The sequence below is a fragment of the Podarcis melisellensis genome (assembly GCF_964234715.1).
Source record: "Podarcis melisellensis genome assembly, chromosome: 12".
NCBI classification, from domain to species: Eukaryota; Metazoa; Chordata; class Lepidosauria; order Squamata; family Lacertidae; genus Podarcis; species Podarcis melisellensis.
This window is the reverse complement of record NC_138544.1, coordinates 60187512-60205761: the sequence shown is the minus strand read 5'-3', so window position 1 is coordinate 60205761 and position 18250 is coordinate 60187512. Positions and strand designations below refer to the sequence as shown.

General features: G+C 55.4%; 1 protein-coding gene across 3 annotated transcripts; it reads right to left on the bottom strand.

Annotated features, from left to right (window-relative positions):
• Positions 1–622: 622 nt before the first annotated feature.
• Positions 623–18171, bottom strand: DRC11L (dynein regulatory complex subunit 11 like). 3 transcript variants are annotated; one of them, XM_081931655.1, is made up of 19 exons: positions 18111–18171; positions 16642–16969; positions 15655–15783; positions 15147–15335; positions 14482–14553; positions 13556–13761; positions 12159–12243; positions 11874–12005; positions 11646–11721; positions 10859–10965; positions 10643–10741; positions 10468–10514; positions 8604–8686; positions 6641–6748; positions 6334–6533; positions 3952–4038; positions 3573–3750; positions 2612–2850; positions 623–1303 (listed from the first exon to the last, which is right to left on the bottom strand). In XM_081931655.1, exons 1-19 carry the CDS (start codon positions 18119–18121, stop codon positions 1199–1201), a joined length of 2481 nt encoding a protein of 826 aa, XP_081787781.1. In that variant the 5' UTR covers positions 18122–18171; the 3' UTR covers positions 623–1198. The 3 variants fall into 3 exon arrangements, with proteins under 3 accessions (XP_081787781.1, XP_081787783.1, XP_081787782.1); XM_081931657.1 differs by lacking the exon at positions 2612–2850; XM_081931656.1 differs by lacking the exon at positions 6641–6748.
• Positions 18172–18250: the final 79 nt, after the last annotated feature.

Genomic DNA, 18250 nt, shown 5'->3' with positions numbered 1-18250 from the left:
GTTGTTTTCTCAATCTATAATTATAGCTTCTCTCTGCATGCGGCTGCGACAAGCAAAGTCAAGAGCCGCTCGCCTTCTGGCTTGCTCCAAGTAGGGCACGAGACTCTGAATCTCAGGGTTGTGGATCCAAGCCCCACATTGGGCTGGACTAGATGACCCTCAAGGTCCCTTCCAGCTCTACCATTCTGAGATTCTATGTTCAACTTGAGGAGGAGGACCTGCTCTCTGTAGGCAGCCCCCCCCCACTGCTTAAGACCCCTGCTTGACCCCAAACGGCATCACAATACACAGTACGTCAACCCCCAGACAGTTTTGCCACTTCCCCCCTGCAGAGCCAATTTCTCAGAGAACAAGACTGGTGCCTCCCCAGCCCCCAGGAGACGGCTAAATGCTTAGGCTGTGCACTGGATCCAGCCAGATTCCAGAGCACAGACTGAGTGGGGCAGATTCAGGCTGATTTGTGATTGCCCTGTGCCTGACTCCCCATTTAATCGATGGAACTGGAAGGTCCCCAAACTAGTTCAGGGGCTGGATGTGGCTCAAGGGTCAGCCCCAAATCACTCTCCTGGGAGGGGGGCAGGGGCTGACCAGTGCTATTTCACGTAGCTTCCGAATCAGGATGCAGAGCAGCTCCAGCCCTGGGGTCCTTCAGGCCTAACTCTGGAGAGTTCCAAGGCCAGGGAGATGCATCAGACCTGACCTCCTGGTGTAGGGCAGCCCCTGTCCCCCAAACTCCCTGAACTGACACCCCTTGGCCCCCAGGACCCCTTGTGGTCAGTAGGCCCGGCTCACCACTTTGGACCATGAAGCCCAGCTGCCCAGGAGCATTAGAAACCGGCCAGTTCTCCTGTGGGCTGAGTCCCCTACCAATGATAGGTTTTCCAGGCCTCATCCTGCACCCATACGTGTCTCCCATGACCCCTGCACACACTGTCCGCCTTGGGAGGTTTTTAAGCAGAGGTTGGATGGCCACCTGTCATGGGTCCTTCAGTTGAGATTCCTGCATTACAGGGGTTGGACTAGATGTGCTTTGGGGGACCCTTCCAATGCCACAATTCCATGATTCCCGGGAGCACACTTAAGGGTTGCAGACACCCATTTCCCCACACACGTGCGCCATGCCAGCCCTTGCACGTAACTCATTTATGCTGCAGCTGCAAAGGGTCTGCTTCCCCCTCCCCTCCCCTCCCCACCCCTGCTATTTCTTCTTCTTCTTCTTCTTGTCCTTCGCATCGGCTGCCCTGAGCTTCTCCTGTTCGGCCAGCATCTTCTTCTTGCCCAGGGGGGTCTTGCTGTACCAATCCTGCAGGAGGAGATCCAGAAGGCGGGAGACTTTCAGGAAAGGGACCCTGCCCAAGGGGGTGGAGGAAGGCAGGGCTCAGAGAAAAAGCAGGTGGAATAATAGCTCAGTGGGTTAGAGCCTGGTGCTGATAAAGCCAAGGCTGCAGGTTCGATCCCAGCTGCCTATTCCTGCCTTGCAGGGGATTGGGCCCAACTCCACACCACTATTTGTTATGATGCCCTTTATACACATCCCCTAGACCAGGCATGTCCAAAGTCCATTTCAGGGGTCTAATCCGGCCAGCCAGTCGGTTTAATCCAGCCCCTGTGGCAGTTTATTAAAACCTCAACAACTTCAATCCTTAACGTAGCTCAACAACTCCAACCCTAAAAAAAGCTCTACAACTTAAAAAAGGTCAACAACTTTGGTCAGCGCCCATGGTCCTTCACTTCATCAAATCTGGCCCTCTTTGAAAAAAGTTCGGACACCACTGCGCCTAGACAAAAATTTCCCGATCACATCCTTTGCTCTCTCTCCAACCAACCTCGCCTTGAGCAAATCTCTATTTTGCTGGCTGGCAATAACGTATTTATGACTCCACAGGTTCTAAAATTTGCCTTGGCTGCAAGTAAGTTAAGTGCTAGGCATCAGAAGGGGGAGTGTGAGACGTGGGGTGCTTAACTTATGTAGGTATGATTTTCGCATTTCTCTGTGTTTGCTTCGTTGCTGTTCCGTTTTAAATTAATTATTTGTATTTTAGGCATTGAGACCAATTGTGACGGCTTGTAGCTTTTAGCAATAAATATTTCATTCAATTCCGTGTTTCTATGTTTCAGGCCCAATGCTTGTGGGATATTGAAAATCAGGGGTGCCAATTTGAATAAAATATTGCTGGGGGGGGGGGAGATAAGCCCTGCCCTGCATAATCAATCACATGACACGGTGCATGCACAACATTTGAATGGCAACTTTGGGGGGGTCCCAGCCCCCTCAAATATTCAGTTGGGGTGTGTGAAGGCCCCTCAGCCCCTAGGAGTTGGCTCCTGTGTTCTTTGTGTTTTTCCATTTCCTTAATATTTTTTAAATTCACCCTCCTTTTTAAAAAAATCCACCCTCTTTTTATTCCTCCTTTCTCTTTTCCTGCTCTGCCAGCAATGTGAGAACATCTGCATGTCTGATCTCCGAGCTCAGGCCCCTTTTCCACTGGGGGGACGGGGCCCGTCTGGCCACCCCCAGCCCAAAGGGACAGGAAGAGGCTGGTGGGTTTCTCTCCCGGAGCCTTAGGGTGAGGCCAGCCACCCAGGGGCGGGGGCAGGACAGGCTACGCACCCTGAGCATGGCCTCCTCCGCGGGGTAGATGGGGTTTGCCCTGGCCAACATCTGCAGGAGCTCCCCGGCGTTCAGCGGCCTTTTGGGGAGCTGCAGGAGGCGCCTCTCGCTCAGCACGGACTTCACCGCCTCAGCCATGCTGCCCTGGCTGTAGCCGTCCGACACCTTCGCCAGCGCACTGAGGTCCAGGGTGCTGGTGACGACCCCGCCGTGCCTCTCGATCAGCCGCTTCCACGTCACTGGGGAAAGGGGGGAAGGGGGTCTGTCAGGCCCCCTTCTGTCTCGTGGCCTCAGCCCCCCGGTGCCTGGACTGATGCAGCAAGCAGAACTCCTTGATAGTTTCATGCAATGTTTTCTAGTATCATCTCTACCGCTTTGGTGTTTCTTTAAACAATTGAGCAGTGTATATATTTTACGAAATGTATAAACCGAAAACAGTTACGGGTGGCTTGGCTGAACTGTTCTGGTAGCTCTGACCAGAAGTATACTGGAAGCAGCAAGAGTGACCCACATAATAATAAATAATAATAATAACAATAATAATAATTTATTATTTGTACCCCACCCATCTGGCTGGGCCTCCCCAGCCACTCTGGGCGGCTTCCAACAAAGATTAAAAATACATTAAAATGTCACACATTAAAAACTTCCCTGAACTTCCCTGACCTGAAGGGGCTGCTGTGCAATGACAGGTCCATGATTCACAAGACCACGGCCACCCATGACTTGCATCCTCTACCCTCTGTCCTCCTTAGTGGGGTCCTTAAGCCCCATGAAAGATCCTGCTTGGGGTCTTTTGCACCCCAAAGGTCAGTCAAGGCAGGAAGAAACAACATCCCAGCAGTTTAGGATTTGTTCCCGGAATTTGACACAGCTACCGCCTCCCGGAGACCAGCTGAGTGTTCGGATCCTTCTCAAACATACCCTGTGCCCCCAAACCAGCCCCAGCCCCTCTCCGCACCGTAGCGTGAGGCATAGTCTGGCCGGTGGATGAGGAGGATCCTCTCATAGGTCTTGCAGAGGCCCTTGATGTCCGCCAGGTAGGGCTGGTTGGACGTTCCCATCAGAAGGACGCGGTCCTCAGCCTTCAGCAGGTTCAACGCCTTGGGCAGGTCCTTCTTCAGCCGCTTGGGGTCGTGCTGTGGGGCAGCAGTCACCCCATTAGCCCCAGGCCAGGGAGAAAGATGGCGGTGAACCCCTCCACCAGGGAAGCAGATTGGGGTGCCCCCCAGACAGCTTCAACCTGCTTTTTCCAAGTTATTGGACATCAAGGCTATTATTGTCAAGACTGTTCACCCTCCCCCGGTCACCCTCTGGGCATCTTCTCCCATCTCACTCACCTCCTTCTCCTCTTTGGGGACCTTCTTGTAAAAGGTCTTCTCTGTGTCCCCCACCCAGATGACGGATGGCTGCAGCAGACGGGCCACCTGCAGTACATGGGGCATAAAAAGAACTGAGGGCAGATGCTGGAAAGTGACCCCCACCTTAAGGACCAGAAGGTCTGCAAAGTGAGGCTGGGGGTGGGGTTGGTGCAGCTGCTCCCAAACTACTGTTGCATCACTCCGTCTCCAGAGAGGAAGGCCATGGCAGAGCCCTGGGGCACCACCACTACCAAGGCTCCGTTTAGAAGTTGACCAGATGGAGGAGGGTTGTGTGGGTCTTTGCTGCAGCCAAAAGCAACCATTTGTGTTTTGCTAGAGGGGGCTGAGGCTCAGCTTTTTGCAAACCCCTTTGAGGTGTGGGATGTATCATTCACTGAAGCAGACAAACACAACATTTCCTGTTTCCTAGAGTGTAAAAGGTAAAGGTAAAGGGACCCCTGACCATTAGGTCCAGTCGTGACCAACTCTGGGGTTGCGGCGCTCATCTTGCTTTACTGGCCGAGGGAGCCGGCGTGCAGCTTCCAGGTCATATGGCCAGCATGACTAAGCTGCATCTGGCGAACCAGAGCAGCGCACAGAAACACCGTTTATCTTCCCGCAGGAGCGGTACCTATTCATCTACTTGCACTTTGTGCTTTCAAACTGCTAGGTTGGCAGGAGCAGGGACCGAGCAACGGGAACTCACACTGTCGTGGGGATTTGACCCGCTGACCTTCTGATCGGAAAGCCCTAGGCTCAGTGGTTTAGACCACAGCCCCACCCACATCATCCTAGAGTGTGCACACAGGGAAATGTTGCTCCAGCCAGGAGGACTTCCTGTCACACCTGCTCTGGAGTACCCTCCCTGTGTGACCAGGTAGGTGGGCGTGACCCTGGCAGACCCTACAAAAGGCTAATCATCTTCCTCTTTTGCTCTTTGCCTCTATTGCTGCTCTTTTGCCATTTTCTGCTGGCTCTTAGTCACCAGCATGTGGCTCAACTCAGACTTCTTTTCTCTACACAGGTACCTGTAACTACCATCTAAAGCCTGCCTTCGGGACAATACTGTGACCTGAATGCAAGTAAACTTTACGGTTACTTTTAAAAGAAGACTGTTGTGTCACTACAGTGGTACCTCTGGTTACAAACTTAATTCATTCCGGAGGTCCCTTCTTAACCTGCAACTGTTCTTAACCTTGTGGGATGTGAAACACAAGAGCAGTCAAGTGCAACATTCCTAGAGTGAACATGTTTACACATGGGGAGGAATGTTTGTCCAGCCAGCAGGTCAACTTCCTGTTTCCTTCTGGGCTGGGACAGACTTCCTCTGCATGTGACTAGAGGTGGGCGTGGCCTCACCTGTGCAGGTAATGACAAAAGCACAGGGCAGAACAGCCATCTCTCTCTTTTGACTACATGCGTTGAAGAAGCAACATCTGCTTAGCCAAAGATGCTCTCTTGTCCTCCAGCCAAGAGAGGACAAAGGGACTGTCTCCTTATGAGATAGTTTCCAGGCGTATGTTACTTTTCTACGCTAAGTCTGCCTTCTGGGATCCTATTGTGAACAGAATGATGTGTGAGTAAATCTTTTTTATACTTTTATAGAAGACTGTGTCGTGTCTTATCTTTTATAAGGGAATAGGGGGGAAATACCAGAACAGTTATTATAGAGACTTTAGCGAGCCTGAGCAAACACATTCACTGTGAGTTTAAAAAGGGGAATGTTACTCTGCTAAATTGTGAACTTGTTTACACAAGCTGGAAAGGCTATAATCAGACAATATATCCTCTCCTGCATCCCTGAACATTTCCCACAAACCTGAGGTACCACTTTAGCTAATGGGGCCTCCCGCTGCCACTGTGCTGCTGCCGCTCAATCTCTGTTCTCATCCTGAGGTAAACTTCTTAACCCAAGGTACTACTTCCGGGTTAGCGGAGTCTGTAACCCGAAGTGTTTGTAACCCAAGGTACCACTGTATTGTTTTTAAGAGGGAACTAAAGGGGAAATTTACCAGGAACAATCCAATCTGGACAAGCCAGACTGGATTGCTCAACTTAACTGATTATATCCTCTCCTAATATCCACAACATTTCCACATGAGGTGTGTTTTTTGAAAAAACAAACACCTATCAAGCAGTGTATAGGTTTTATGAGATAAAGAAATAAATCTTCCTTGCTCCCCTTCTTCCTTCCAGCCAGCCCTATAGTGACCCTCGCCAGGTACAATGCCAGGACCCAGCGGAGGACTTTGGACTCTTAGATTTCCCCAGCGCCTTGTGCGATCCCATAATTTGATGGCCTATCCCCGTTCCCCTAAAACCACCTCTGCTGGAGCTTGCCCCCTCCCTGCCAGGCCATACCTTGAACACCAGGTGGATCATCATCTGAAGGCCGGCCTTGCCTGGGTACTTCCCAACCAGGTTCCTTGGGGAGAGGTCAAAAAGGTTGGCGCCTGTCTCTGTGCACACGGCGTGGACCAGCATCTTCTTCCCAGTCCCCCCTGGACCGGCCAGGAGGAGGGACTTCACCAGGGGGGCCATCTCATGCACAGCCTGAGAGCCTGTGGGGGAGGCGAGAAAGGGGGTCTCCACACCCAGAGAAAGAGGGCAAGACCCAAGGCAACACCCGGGGCACATTATGGGATGGGGGGACTGGCTGCTGCCCTACCCAGGCGCAGGACAGCATACAGGGCAATGTTCTGGCGCACATCCAAAGTGGAGGGGATTGGCTCGATCTCCTGCTGGCGGAGGTAGGTGCCCAGGTAGCAGAAGTCACCTGGTGTGGAAAAGGGGAGGCAAGAGGAACAGGCCCTCAGCAAGTAACAACAACAACAACAACAACAATAATATATGCTGTGTACCCCACACAGCTGGGTTGTCCCATCCACTCTGGGTGGCTTACACCAAATATAAAAGCATAGTAAAACATCAGTCATTAAAAACTTCCCTAAACAGGGCTGCCTTCAGATGTCTTCTAAAAGTCAGATAGTTGCTTATTTCCTTGACATCTGATGGGAGGGTGTTCCACAGTGTGGGCACCACCACTGAGAAGGCCCTCTGTCTGGTTCCCTGTAACTTGGCTTCTTGCAGGAAGGGAACTGCCATGAGGCCCTCGGGAGCTGGACCTCAGTGTCCGGGCTGAACGATGGGGGTAGAGACACTCCTTCAGATCTACTGGGCCAAGGGCTTTCAAGGTCAACACCAACACTTAGAATTGTGCTCAGAAATGCCCTGGGAGCCAATGTAAGTCTTTCAGGACTGGTGTGATGTGGTCTCGGCGGCCGCTCCCAGTCACCAGTCTAGCTGCCGCATTCTGGATTGTCAGTCCCCTCCCTTCTCTGGCAGGTTGGTTTGGTGGGACATTCGTTGTCAAGCGAACAGGCCCCGCTATTCGTGTTGGTTGGACCCAGCAGCCCCCCAGGAGGTTCCTTCCAGCCCTACCACTCTATGGCAGATTGTGAGCAACGGTTCTCTGTACATGCCCAGTGGCACACATTCCATGGCTGAGCTGGAGTAAAGGGGATTTTGCTCCTATCCCTCCAGAGGGAGTCCAACCGAAGAAATGGCAGCAGAGGGAAGGAGAGGAGGAGGAGGAGCTGCTCTGTTGTAGCAATAGATGTTCAAGAGATGGTGTAGTGGTTAGAGCTGGCATAGGCAAACTTGGCCCTCCAGATGTTTTGAGACTACAATTCTCATCATCCCTGACCACTGGTCCTGTTAGCTAGGGATGATGGGAGTTGTAGTCCCAAAACATCTGGAGGGCCCAGTTTGCCTATGCCTGCTCTAACCACTACACCATCTCTTGGACATGCCTGGGTTAGAGTGCGGGACTAGGACCTGGGAGAGACCAAGGTTCAAATCCCCCTCTGCCATGAAGCTCCCTGGGAGACTTTGGGCGGCTTGCTGCCTCTCGAACTAACCTACCTCGCAGGGTTGTTGTTGTGGGAATGTTCAGGGATGCAGGAGAGGATTTTTTTTATTATTATAGCTTTTCCAACTTGTGTTAACAAGTTTCACAATTTAGCAGAATAACATTCCCCTTTTTAAACTTGCAGCGGATGCGTTTGCTCAGGCTTGCTAAAACCTCTATAATAATTGTTCTGGTATTTTTCCCTTATTCCCTCATAAAAGATAAGACACGACACAGTCTTCTATAAAAGTATAAAAAAGATTTACTCACACATCATTCTGTTCACAATTGGATCCCAGAAGGCAGACTTAGCTTAGAAAAGTAACATATACAGTGGTACCTCAGGTTAAGGTACCTTGGCTGGAGGCTAAGAGAACATCTTTGGCTAAGCAGATGTTGCTTCTTCAATGCATGTAGTCAAGGAGAGAGAGATGGCTGCCCTGTCTTATGCTTTTGTTGTTACCTGCACAGGTGAGGCCACGCCCACCTCTCGTCACATGCAGAGGAAGTCTGTCCCAGCCCAGAAGGAAACAGGAAGTTGACCTGCTGGCTGGACATTCCTTCCTCCCCATGTGTAAACATGTTCACTCTAGGAATGTTGTACTTGACTGCTCTTGTGTTTCACATCCCACAGTTGATTAAAGGCAGAGAGGGAGAACCATGGATACCACCTTGAATTCCGTGGAGAAATAAAGTCAGGGTGGAAGGCAAGATGACTCACCTGTGTAATCGGCCAGATGCACCTTCTGTGGCTTCTTAATGATGCCCTCGCGCACAAGCTCCTCATAGAGGGACTCGAGGGTCCTGAGGGACAGAGGGGTGGGAGGCAAGGCTCAGCGGGGGGGGGGGATCCCCCAGCAACATTTCATGTTTCGCCAGACAGGCAGCGACTCACAGAGCTTTCCTGTAAATTTGCTAGAGAAGAGAACTCTGTGAGATCACTTCCTTTGTCTGCCTGGGCAAATTAATTTTGTTAAAAACAATCACTCCTGCAGGAGGAAACATCAGTGGCTTTAAGATGTCATTAGAGAAATTCCTGGAGCAGAGGATGGCCTTCACCTCCATCGCTCAGCCCAGACACTGAGGCCCTCCTCTGAGGGTCTTCTGGCAGTTCCCTCACTGCGAGAAGTGAGGTTACCGGAAACTTCGTGGCTACTAGCTATAATAATAATAATAATAATAATAATAATAATAATAATAATAGTTTTATTATTTATACGCTTCCCATTTGGCTGGGTTTCCCCAGCCACTCTGGATGGCCTCCAGCACATATAAAAACATAATAAAATGTCAAGCATTAAAAACTTCCTGATACAGGGCTGCCTTCAGATGTCTTCTAAAGGCTGTATAGTTACTCATCTCATGGACATCGGCTGGGAGGGCGTTCCACAGAGCGGGCACCACCACCGAGAAGGCCCTCTGCCTGGTTCCCTGCAACCTCATTTCTCGCAGGGAGGAAACTGCCAGAAGGCCCCTGGAGCTTATTGCAAGCAGAGACATCTGTAGGCTCGCTTGGAAAGGAGCTGTATCTGCACCCCTTCCTGTCCCTTGCGCTCTCTGCCAAGGTGCCCAGAGCAGAGGAGAGTCTTGGGGAGCACACAGGTGAGCAATCGGGCTCCTAGCCATTCCAAGGCAAAGCAGAAAAGTGTAGGCCAATCCCATGCAGTAACAGAGGAAGCCTCTTGGGCACCTGGGGTGGTGAATTGCCCATAGGGATGAGCAGAGGTGGAGCTAGCAGCGGCAGCATGCATCCTGGGGGGGGGGCATCGGCAGCAGGGAGCATCCCGGAGGGGCACTGCCCATGGCGATGTCACCCTCCTTCAGGGATGGCACCCGGGGCGGATCACGCCCACTGCACCCACTTTTTGTATGCCTCTGACCCCATGGCACTCTGGGAATATTCAGGGGTGCAGGAGAGGATATATTGTTTGATTATAGCCTTTCCATCTTGTGTAAACAAGTTCACAATTTAGCAGAGTAAAATTCCCCCTTTTAAACTCACAGCGGATATATTTGCACAGACTCGCTTAAGCCTCTATAATAACTGTTCGGGTATTTTCCCCTTATTCCCTCATAAAAGATAAGACATGACACAGTCTTCTATAAAAGTATAAAAAGAGTTTACTCACATTCTGTTCACAATCAGATCCCAGAAGGCAGACTTAGCTTAAAAAAGTAACATACACCTGGAAACTATCCCATAAAGAAACAGTCCCTTTGTACTCCCAAGAGAGCATCTTTGGCTAAGCAGATGTTGCTTCTTCGATGGATGTAGTCAAAAGAGAGAGATGGCTGTTCTGCCCTGTGCTTTTGTCGTTACCTGCACAGGTGAGGCCACGCCCACCTCTTGTCACATGCAGAGGAAGTCTGTCCCAGCCCAGAAGGAAACAGGAAGTTGACCTGCTGGCTGGACAAACATTCCTCCCCATGTGTAAACATGTTCACTCTAGGAATGTTGTACTTGACTGCTCTTGTGTTTCACATCCCACAGGCACACCCTGTGCCCCCAGCACCCCCACCCACCCAGGAGCCACACCTTCAGCATGGCCAGGAGGAATGGGGGGAAGGAAGAGAGGGGGACCTACCTGTCTGGTGTCAGGTCCTTCTCCTTTTTCCCTTTCTTTCCCTTTTTCTGCTCAAAAAAAAAAAGTTGTTCTGCAGCTCTGGGCAGGTGAATGGGGGGCAGAAAGGACAGGCTCCTCCTTCATTGCCCCCCAGGGGATGCTCCTTGGATAAAAGGCCTCCCCCCCCTGCACTGACCTTGGCACTCTTCCTGGCCTTGGCCTTGACCGGCCTCGCTACTTCCTGGTCGATGGCCAGCTTGAGCTGCTGAAGCTCCTGTCGCATCAGCTCATCCACCTGAGCAGGGGAAGGGAGAGGAGGGGAGGGCGCCTCAGAAAAGGGCTGCAGGGGCCCAGCTTCTGTGGCCCCTGGAATTTTTGAGGACAAGGCCTGCCCCTCCACCTGGGCACCCACCTGCAGCCGTATCTCCTCCTCCACCTCCTTCCGCTTGTCCACCTTGATCAGGTCCTCCTGGTAGCGCTGCTCAAAGTTGATGGCCTCATCCTGGTCACTCCAGCAGCCTGGGGGGGGGTGTCAGGCAGTGGTGATGTCCCCATTCTCCCCACCCCCAGCCTTCGCCGTGCCCAGCAGCCCTGCCCAGCTTGCCATGATGGCTGCGGTCAGTGCCCACTTGAGGACAGGAGGTCTGGGCCAGAAGGAGGGACGTCTGGGGCTCAGTGATGGAACTGCAGATTTGGAAGGGGTCCCTAAGGGTCATCTAGTCCAACCCCAACAATGCAGGGATCTTGTGATTGGCCCAACACCATGCCATGTCTGGAGTGGGGTGCTCTGCCACTCTGGGCTGGGTGTGGAGCTCCTGGAGTGCCGACAATGCCCTCTTGTCCCCATGGGGTGGGCTCAGAGCCAGATTACAAATAGGCAGAGTAGGCCCCAGCCTGTGGGCCCCTACCTTTTAGGGGCCCCGAGACTAAGGATCAAAAGATACTGCCTGTTTTGTGTCATCCAGTTGTTGGTTGGTAAAATCAAGCATGTATTTGGAGATAATTTGCCCCGAGATGTTGTCTGCCTAGGGGCCTCAACAGGGTTTAGTCTGGCACTGAGTGGGCTCCTTCTGCCCCCCCCCATGCAATGGGCACTGCATTGACCCACTGCTGGCAGCTTTGCCTGTCAAAGTGGCCCAAGAGCCCCCTGCTGTCAACCCCTTCCCTCCCACACTGGGCTGCCCTCTGCCCTGCCTCACCTGTGTAGCGCAGGTAGCCCTGGTTGATGGTTGGCAGGAACTTGGAGGGGTGGAGCAGCAGGCCTTCGTCTTCCTCCTGAGGAGAACCTCAAACCCAGCACGTTAGCAGACCCCTAAGGTGTCCCCCCAGCCCCGCACAGGTGGGCTGGGGACTCTGCCCTGTGGGCTCTCAGGGAGCAGATGGACTCCAAGAGTTCAGCCAGGGCAGGGAACCCACCCCCTCCTCACCGCTTTCTTTTTCTCCTTCCCTTTTTCCTTTTCCTTCCCTTTCTCCTTCTCCCCTTTGTCTTTCTCCTCCTTCTTCTTCTCCTTCTTCTTGCTTTCTGCCTTCAGTTCGGCCAGCTCCAGCTCATTCTGCACCTGCGGGGAGAATCTGTGTGACTCCAAGAGGAATGGACTTGGGAGGGAGGGAGGGTATCTTGGGAGGGGGGGTGGCAGCCTCCAGGAGGCTCCTTCTCAAGGGCAGAGGGACACTGCAAGCCCCCTCCCCTCTTCAGCCCTTCCATCCAATACCTCTTCAGGGGTCTTCTGAGCAAAGAGGACAGTGCAGCCCCCCATCTGCTCATCAGGGTAGTCGGGGAAGGAGCCGACCAGGTCGCTGTGGGAGGCAGAATGGGGGGGGGGGTGAGCATCAATGGTCCGCTGAGAGGAGCCAACCAGCTTGTCCCTTGCGGGAGGGGGGCTACCGCTGGGGAGATTTAGGACAGGTAAGAGATAGCCCTTATGGAACTACCAGCACCTATGGCCACCAAAGGGCCTTCTCCGTAGTGGCCCCCACCCTGTGGAACGCCCTCCCATCCACTGGCAAGGAGATGACTTTTAGAAGACATCTGAAGGCAGCCCTGCACAGGGAAGCTTTTTAAGGTTTATGGTTTTATGGTTTTTATGTATGTTCTGTTGCAGGGATTTATGTATAGGTTGGGAGGTGTTGCCCCTCCAACAGATATCATACACATGCAGCCCACTACCAAAATCAGCACCATCACTTTTGTGATTTGTCCCCACAAAACACTTCATCACTGTTTCTTCCTATCTATTCAAAGGGCCTCTGCTGCATGGTACCAAATGTAAGAATTCACTGATCAATGTATCTCTGTACTGGCTCACTGGGAAAACTTCAGAAATTCATCTAGACCTGTGAGCTCAGCTCCTCAGCAGCCCCTCTGCCTGAGGGATAATTCCTGGCATCCTGATACCTGAGTGCCAGACAGGTAGCCATTCCAGAAATAACAAACCCAGATGAAGACAAAAGGGTGGGATGAACTTGGCTGGGAAACAGGGAAATGTAAATATCTCTTTTGTTCCACTTGATGGGCGTTTGGTGGAGGGCAAGGGGAACCATGGGGCAGGGTCCAGGATGCGCAGATTACTGCCACCAGACCTCCCCTTTCATGATGTAACTGTGATGTATGAGTGATGTAGTTGGGGGGGTAACATGGGGATTAGCAGTTAATAAAAGTTTGGGTTCTCTTTTGTCCGGGGCTTCCATCTTGTTCCACCTGGTGGCAGGTGGGAGTCCTGTCACGACTGTCTTCAATAAAGACCAAGCCGACTGGCTGCTGTTTTGCTCTGGTCTTCCTGGCTGGTGTCCTTGTTTTTTGTCCAAGGGAGCCCTCAGATTTCTCCGTTAACAGTTGGAAGCTGCCCAGAGTGGCTGGAACAATCCAGTCAGAAGGATTATTATTATTATTATTATTATTATTATTATTATTATGGCTTTAAAAAAAGGATTAGATTAGAGAGCTAGAAATGGCTGGAGACTGCCTCTCCTGCTCATGTTTCGCTTGCAGGTTTCCCCTGTTCCTACTGGCACTAACAGGCCCAGTGCAGCCTTGGACCCAGGGGCCTCCCGCTCTTTCCCGGGGCCCCTCGGGGCTCTCCTGGGCTGCCTGCCCTCTCCTGCTGCTCACCGGCACTCGATGAACCACTGGCGCAGCTGGTCCTTGAGCGCCTCGCACATGCTGGGCCCCTCCACTTCGTAGATGGTGTCGCGGATGTTGTCGAGCGCCACTTGGTACTCGGCCTCGTAGTCCGCCTGGCGCATGCGGCGCAGCTCCTCGCCCAGCTGCGCCCGGATCATGGCCGGCGTGGGGCCCGCCAGCTCCGGCTCCAGCTCCTGCGCGGGGTGGGCAGTGAGCAGCTGGGGGGGCGACCTTCCCTCTCCCTCCCCCCCCAGCCCCACGCCGAGCCGGAGGGAGGGAGAGAGACGACGGCACAGGCGAGGCCATTAGGCGAGATGGGAGGCGGGCGCCGAGCGCGGCCGTGTAAATTACCCCGTAATGAGTTTGTAATATGCGCGCGCGGCGCCTCCTTGCCCGGCAGCGGCCGCGGCGCCCAGGCACTTTCCCGCCTCATTGCCCCCCAAATGGATTTTAAATATCATTCCGAGGACACAATTATTTAAAACGCTGAACTAAACACTCGCTAATGGGGGGAGGAGGCGGGAAGAGCCCCGGCGGAAACGGGACGGGGGGGACACGGAGAGACCCCCGCTTGGCGCAGGAGACGGACGCGCCTTGGGCTGCCCGGGCCGCGCCGGGGCGAGAAGCGCGGGGTTAGCAAGGCCGCGCGCCCTCCCTCCGTCCCTCCCCTCCTGCGCCAGGCCCGCGCCATCCCCGAGGCGGCCCTCGAAACCCTCCTGCGGGGCTTCGGCTAAGCCGCTCCCGGCGCAGGAGCCGAGCTGGACCCGGCGGGAAGGGAAGGCGGTCCCAGTGGCGACCCCTCGTCCCGCCCCGTCGGGGCCGCGCCCTCCAAGCCGGCCGGACAGCGGTCCTTGGAGAAAGGGGCGGGAGGGCCGTAGCGCCAAGGGCAAGAGTCCGGCGGGGCGCGCGCTCACCATGCCAAGGAAGACCATCTCCATCTGCCGGGATAGTTTAATGAGTCGTCGCTGCACGCACCCTTTCCAGATCTGGAGGAAGAGGAAGAGGGGACGTGAATCGGGACACACCCGGACTGCGCTCCGCACTGACCAAGGAGCTCATCCGCCCAGGCTCGTGGGGCGTGAGGTGGAGGGCAACAACCACGAGCCTATGAAAGCCCACTTCGAAGAACAACTCAGTTCAATGAGGCGCCCCACAGTTTGACACTCGACTCCCCCAAGAGGACACCCGCCTCGCCATAGTTCAGCGCAGCATCGCGCCAAAAAAAGGCCCGCAAGGCGCCTTTCTACAACATGTTGGTGGGCGGAAAGCGGAAGGCAAAGCTTTGGGACGAGGTGGGTTTGGGGAATCAACGCGCGTCCCTCGGCTACATTCATGACTTCGGCCTTCGGATTAAGCTGGTGTCAACATAACCACCACATCCCCGGCGGCGCCAGCGCCTTGAGTCGCAGCTGGAGAGCGGCGGAGTAAGGCAGGGGAGGCTAGTCCTGTCCCTTTGCGCTGGGGAAGAGGGAAGTCTGCGCTGCCTCGAAAGGCCACCCGCCTCTTGTGGTCCTAGGGGAAGAGTCCTTAGGGAACAGCCCCCCCCTCCTCCCTGGAGGCAATGCCCCCCCCCCCTCACCTTCTGGATGGTGATGGCGGCCACGTCTCGGTTGGGCTCATAGAAGCCGCTCTCGCGCACCTTCCTCTCGCGCTCCTCGTCCCTCCGGATCTCCCACATGAAGCGCGCGCGCAGGCGGCCTTGGCGCATCCGCTCGGCCATCTGGATCAGCCGCACCGCCTCCTCCCGCGGCATGCTGGGCCGCGGAGGCTGGGGGAAGGGGGCAGCCCTTTTCAGACGGGGCGCCAGCGCCCGCCACGGGGAGCCCCAGCGCAGGGCGCCGTCGGACGCCGCTGGCCGCCACGCCGGGCTCCTCCAGGAACCGGAGGGCAAGGATCCCGGCCGGGCAGGGCGTGAGCGACTGCAGAAAGCTCCCGCGGTCTGGGCCCTGCGCCAGGCGCGCCCCCCAGGAAAGACCTGCAGACCCGCCCTCCCCTCCTCCTCGGGTCCAAGCCCAGCCTGGCACCGGCAGCGCCAGGAGGAGCCCTTCGCCCGATCAGACGCCCGTTCCCAGGGAGGGGGCACTCACGGCGGACCCCACTTGACTCTTGGTGGGCCCCATTTGACTCATGAGCCCGGTCAACAGGTCCTGGCGGTCCTGGAGGATCTTGGCGCGCTCGAGGAGAAAGTACTTGGGAATGGGGACCTCCATGTCCGCCTGCAAAGAGGGGGGAGATGGGGGCGGGAGGGGGTTGGTGGCGGCCCTCTTCCGCGGAGTCCCAGGCTGGCTGGACCCTGGAGGTGGCTCGTCCAAACGCGCCCCACGTGGTGCAAACGCGGCCTGCGGTTTCGGTTACTTGATTTCTACCCTGCTTTTCGGCCGCTGACAAAGGGTTAAAATGGCAACAGAGCCCCGAAAGAAGGCCACCAAACGCCGGGATACATATAAATGAGCAGCGTAAAAGCCGAATTAAAGCCAGCTTTAATCACTTTAAAAGCAGCTTACGGAAGATTTAAACGGCCTCGAGAAACAAGGCTTTTCCTGGCCGCAGAAATGGCATCAAGGTCAGCGCCACGCAGGCTCCGCGGAGGGAGCGTCCCGCCGTCGGGGGTGGGCTGCACGGAGCGGTCCCTTCCCCCTGTTGCCAACCGGTGGCACCGCGGACGGCAGGAAGGGTCCCGAGAGGAGGCGACCGGCTCCCCTTAGCGTAGCCTGCGCAAACCGTCTCCCCGGATGCCACTGCGCTCGAGGCACCCCTTTCTCCCGCCACCCCTTCTTGAGACCCCCCCCTCTTTGGCCAGTAGCCCCGCCCAGACCACCTTCTCCCGCTCTTCCAGCCCTTCCCGGCCTAAACCACGAGGAGCAGAACCTCGCCTATTTGTCGCGAAAGGCAGCCTGAGATTCGCCCAGCCCTCGGGAGAGGGGCTCCTTCGAGGCTCTTCCTTTCAGGCCACGTCTAGGAGAGCAGAGCAGGGGTCTTTCTTATGGGGCCCCTGGAAGGAGGGCAAGGACGAACCCCACAGGATCTCTCCCCGCCGCACTCCGCCCGCCCCCCGCTGCCAGCCCGGGACTGACCGGCGTCAGCTTGAGCTCCTCCAGCACTTGGTCCATGTAGTGGTACTCGGACAGGTCCAGCTCCACGAGCTCCTGCTTGAGCTCCAGGATGCGGCCCAGCACGCCCTCGAGCAGAGGCCGCAGCACCAGGCGCTTCTGCGGCTGCACCATCTGATCGTAGCAAACCTCGAGGCGCCGCGCCGTCTGGATGTAGCGCAGGTAGAGAGTGGCCACCGTGTGGAAGAACACCGCCCGGTTCCGCTCCGGCTTCGTCGGCTGCGCCGGCAGCTCCTGCGCCAGAAGCTCCTTCAGGGCCACCCGGGACTCCTGCCACAGTTTCCCGAACGTGCTGCGGGAGGGAGGGAGGAAGAGCCGCGTCCCCAGTCCGCACCGCAGCCCAGGCCGCCCCTCGGGGCTCCGACGGCTCTAGGAAGGCCAGGAACGCGCAGCAAGGAGGTTGCCTTCCTTTGCTGAGGAGCCAGGGCCGGATTTACGTTTAAGCTAAACAAGCCATAGTTTAGGGCCCCACTCTCTTGGGGGCCCCACAAAAAATTAGAGGGGGGGACTGGACGTAATTTCCAAAATATAAGATAAAAAACAAATAAAATAAAACCTACATACAGCAACAGTGTTTTGTGTTGTGTTGTGGTGGCTCCTATGATGTAAGTAATGGCCCCCCCTGCTCCCTCAAATATCACTGGTTTGCTCATTTCAATATATAGGGTGCCTACATTCTGCATGGACAGGTTGCATGGCATATATTCAACACAAAAAATAGCGACAATTTGTTGTTGACAAAGGACAGTTGGATATATAAAGGGCTCCGTTATCTTCAGGAGCTGAGGGCCCCGTCAAACATAAATCCGGCCCTGTGAGGGGCAAATTGGCCATGGAAGGGGCGGCCGCCGTCGCGAAAGGCCTCGGGCTGGCCGGACCAACGGAACTGGAACCACGCAGCCCCGGCGCCCCTGGGCCAATGCAAAGGGCAGGAGAGAAAGCCGTCCATGGCGAGATCAGATGCTCATGGAATCACAGAACAGAAGGGTGGAACTGGAAGGGACCCCAAGGGCCATCTAGTCTAACCCCCCCCCCCATTGATGCAGGAGTGATGGAGGGCCCCTCGCGAACAGGCAAAACCTGGAAATCAGATCTGACCAGGCAGAACTGTACTGCGCGCGGGGCGGGTGTGTGTTCGGGCTCCTGAACACCAGACCCCTCCCTTTCCCCGCGCACCTGGCGCCCCCTCCCTCCTCCAGCCATCCCAGTCGCTGCTCCGTAGCCGCCCCGGTGCTCCCGACCCCCTTTGCAGATTTGCCAGCGCCGCTCAAGCCAGCTCTGGGCGCGCCCCGTCGCCTAAAGGCAAGCGCGCGCCCCGGGAGCGGCTCCGAATCCCCGCCTGCCCCGAGGGGCTTCCTCGGGCCAGCCCGGAGACGGCCGAGCGGGGGGCTCAGCGAGCGCGGCTCTTGCAAGTCACCCCAAGAAGCCCGAACCTGCTCGCCATGCTGCCCCTCTGCCTCCCGGGCGCCGAGCTCCTCGCAGGCGAAAGGCGGGGAGGCCCCACCCCCGATTGTCCCGGCCAGTTCCCATAGAAACGAGGGAACAGGGAAGGGGCCGGCTGGCCCACCTGCAG

What these genes read in the sequence shown, in the direction of transcription:
- DRC11L (XM_081931655.1), bottom strand. An exon ending in AGGAGGAGATACGGCTGCAG is followed by an intron (nt 10,742 to 10,858) that starts GTGGGTGCCCAG and finishes TCCCCTGCTCAG; the next exon opens with GTGGATGAGCTGATGCGACA. An exon ending in GCATCTGGCCGATTACACAG is followed by an intron (nt 6,749 to 8,603) that starts GTGAGTCATCTT and finishes TTTCCACACCAG; the next exon opens with GTGACTTCTGCTACCTGGGC.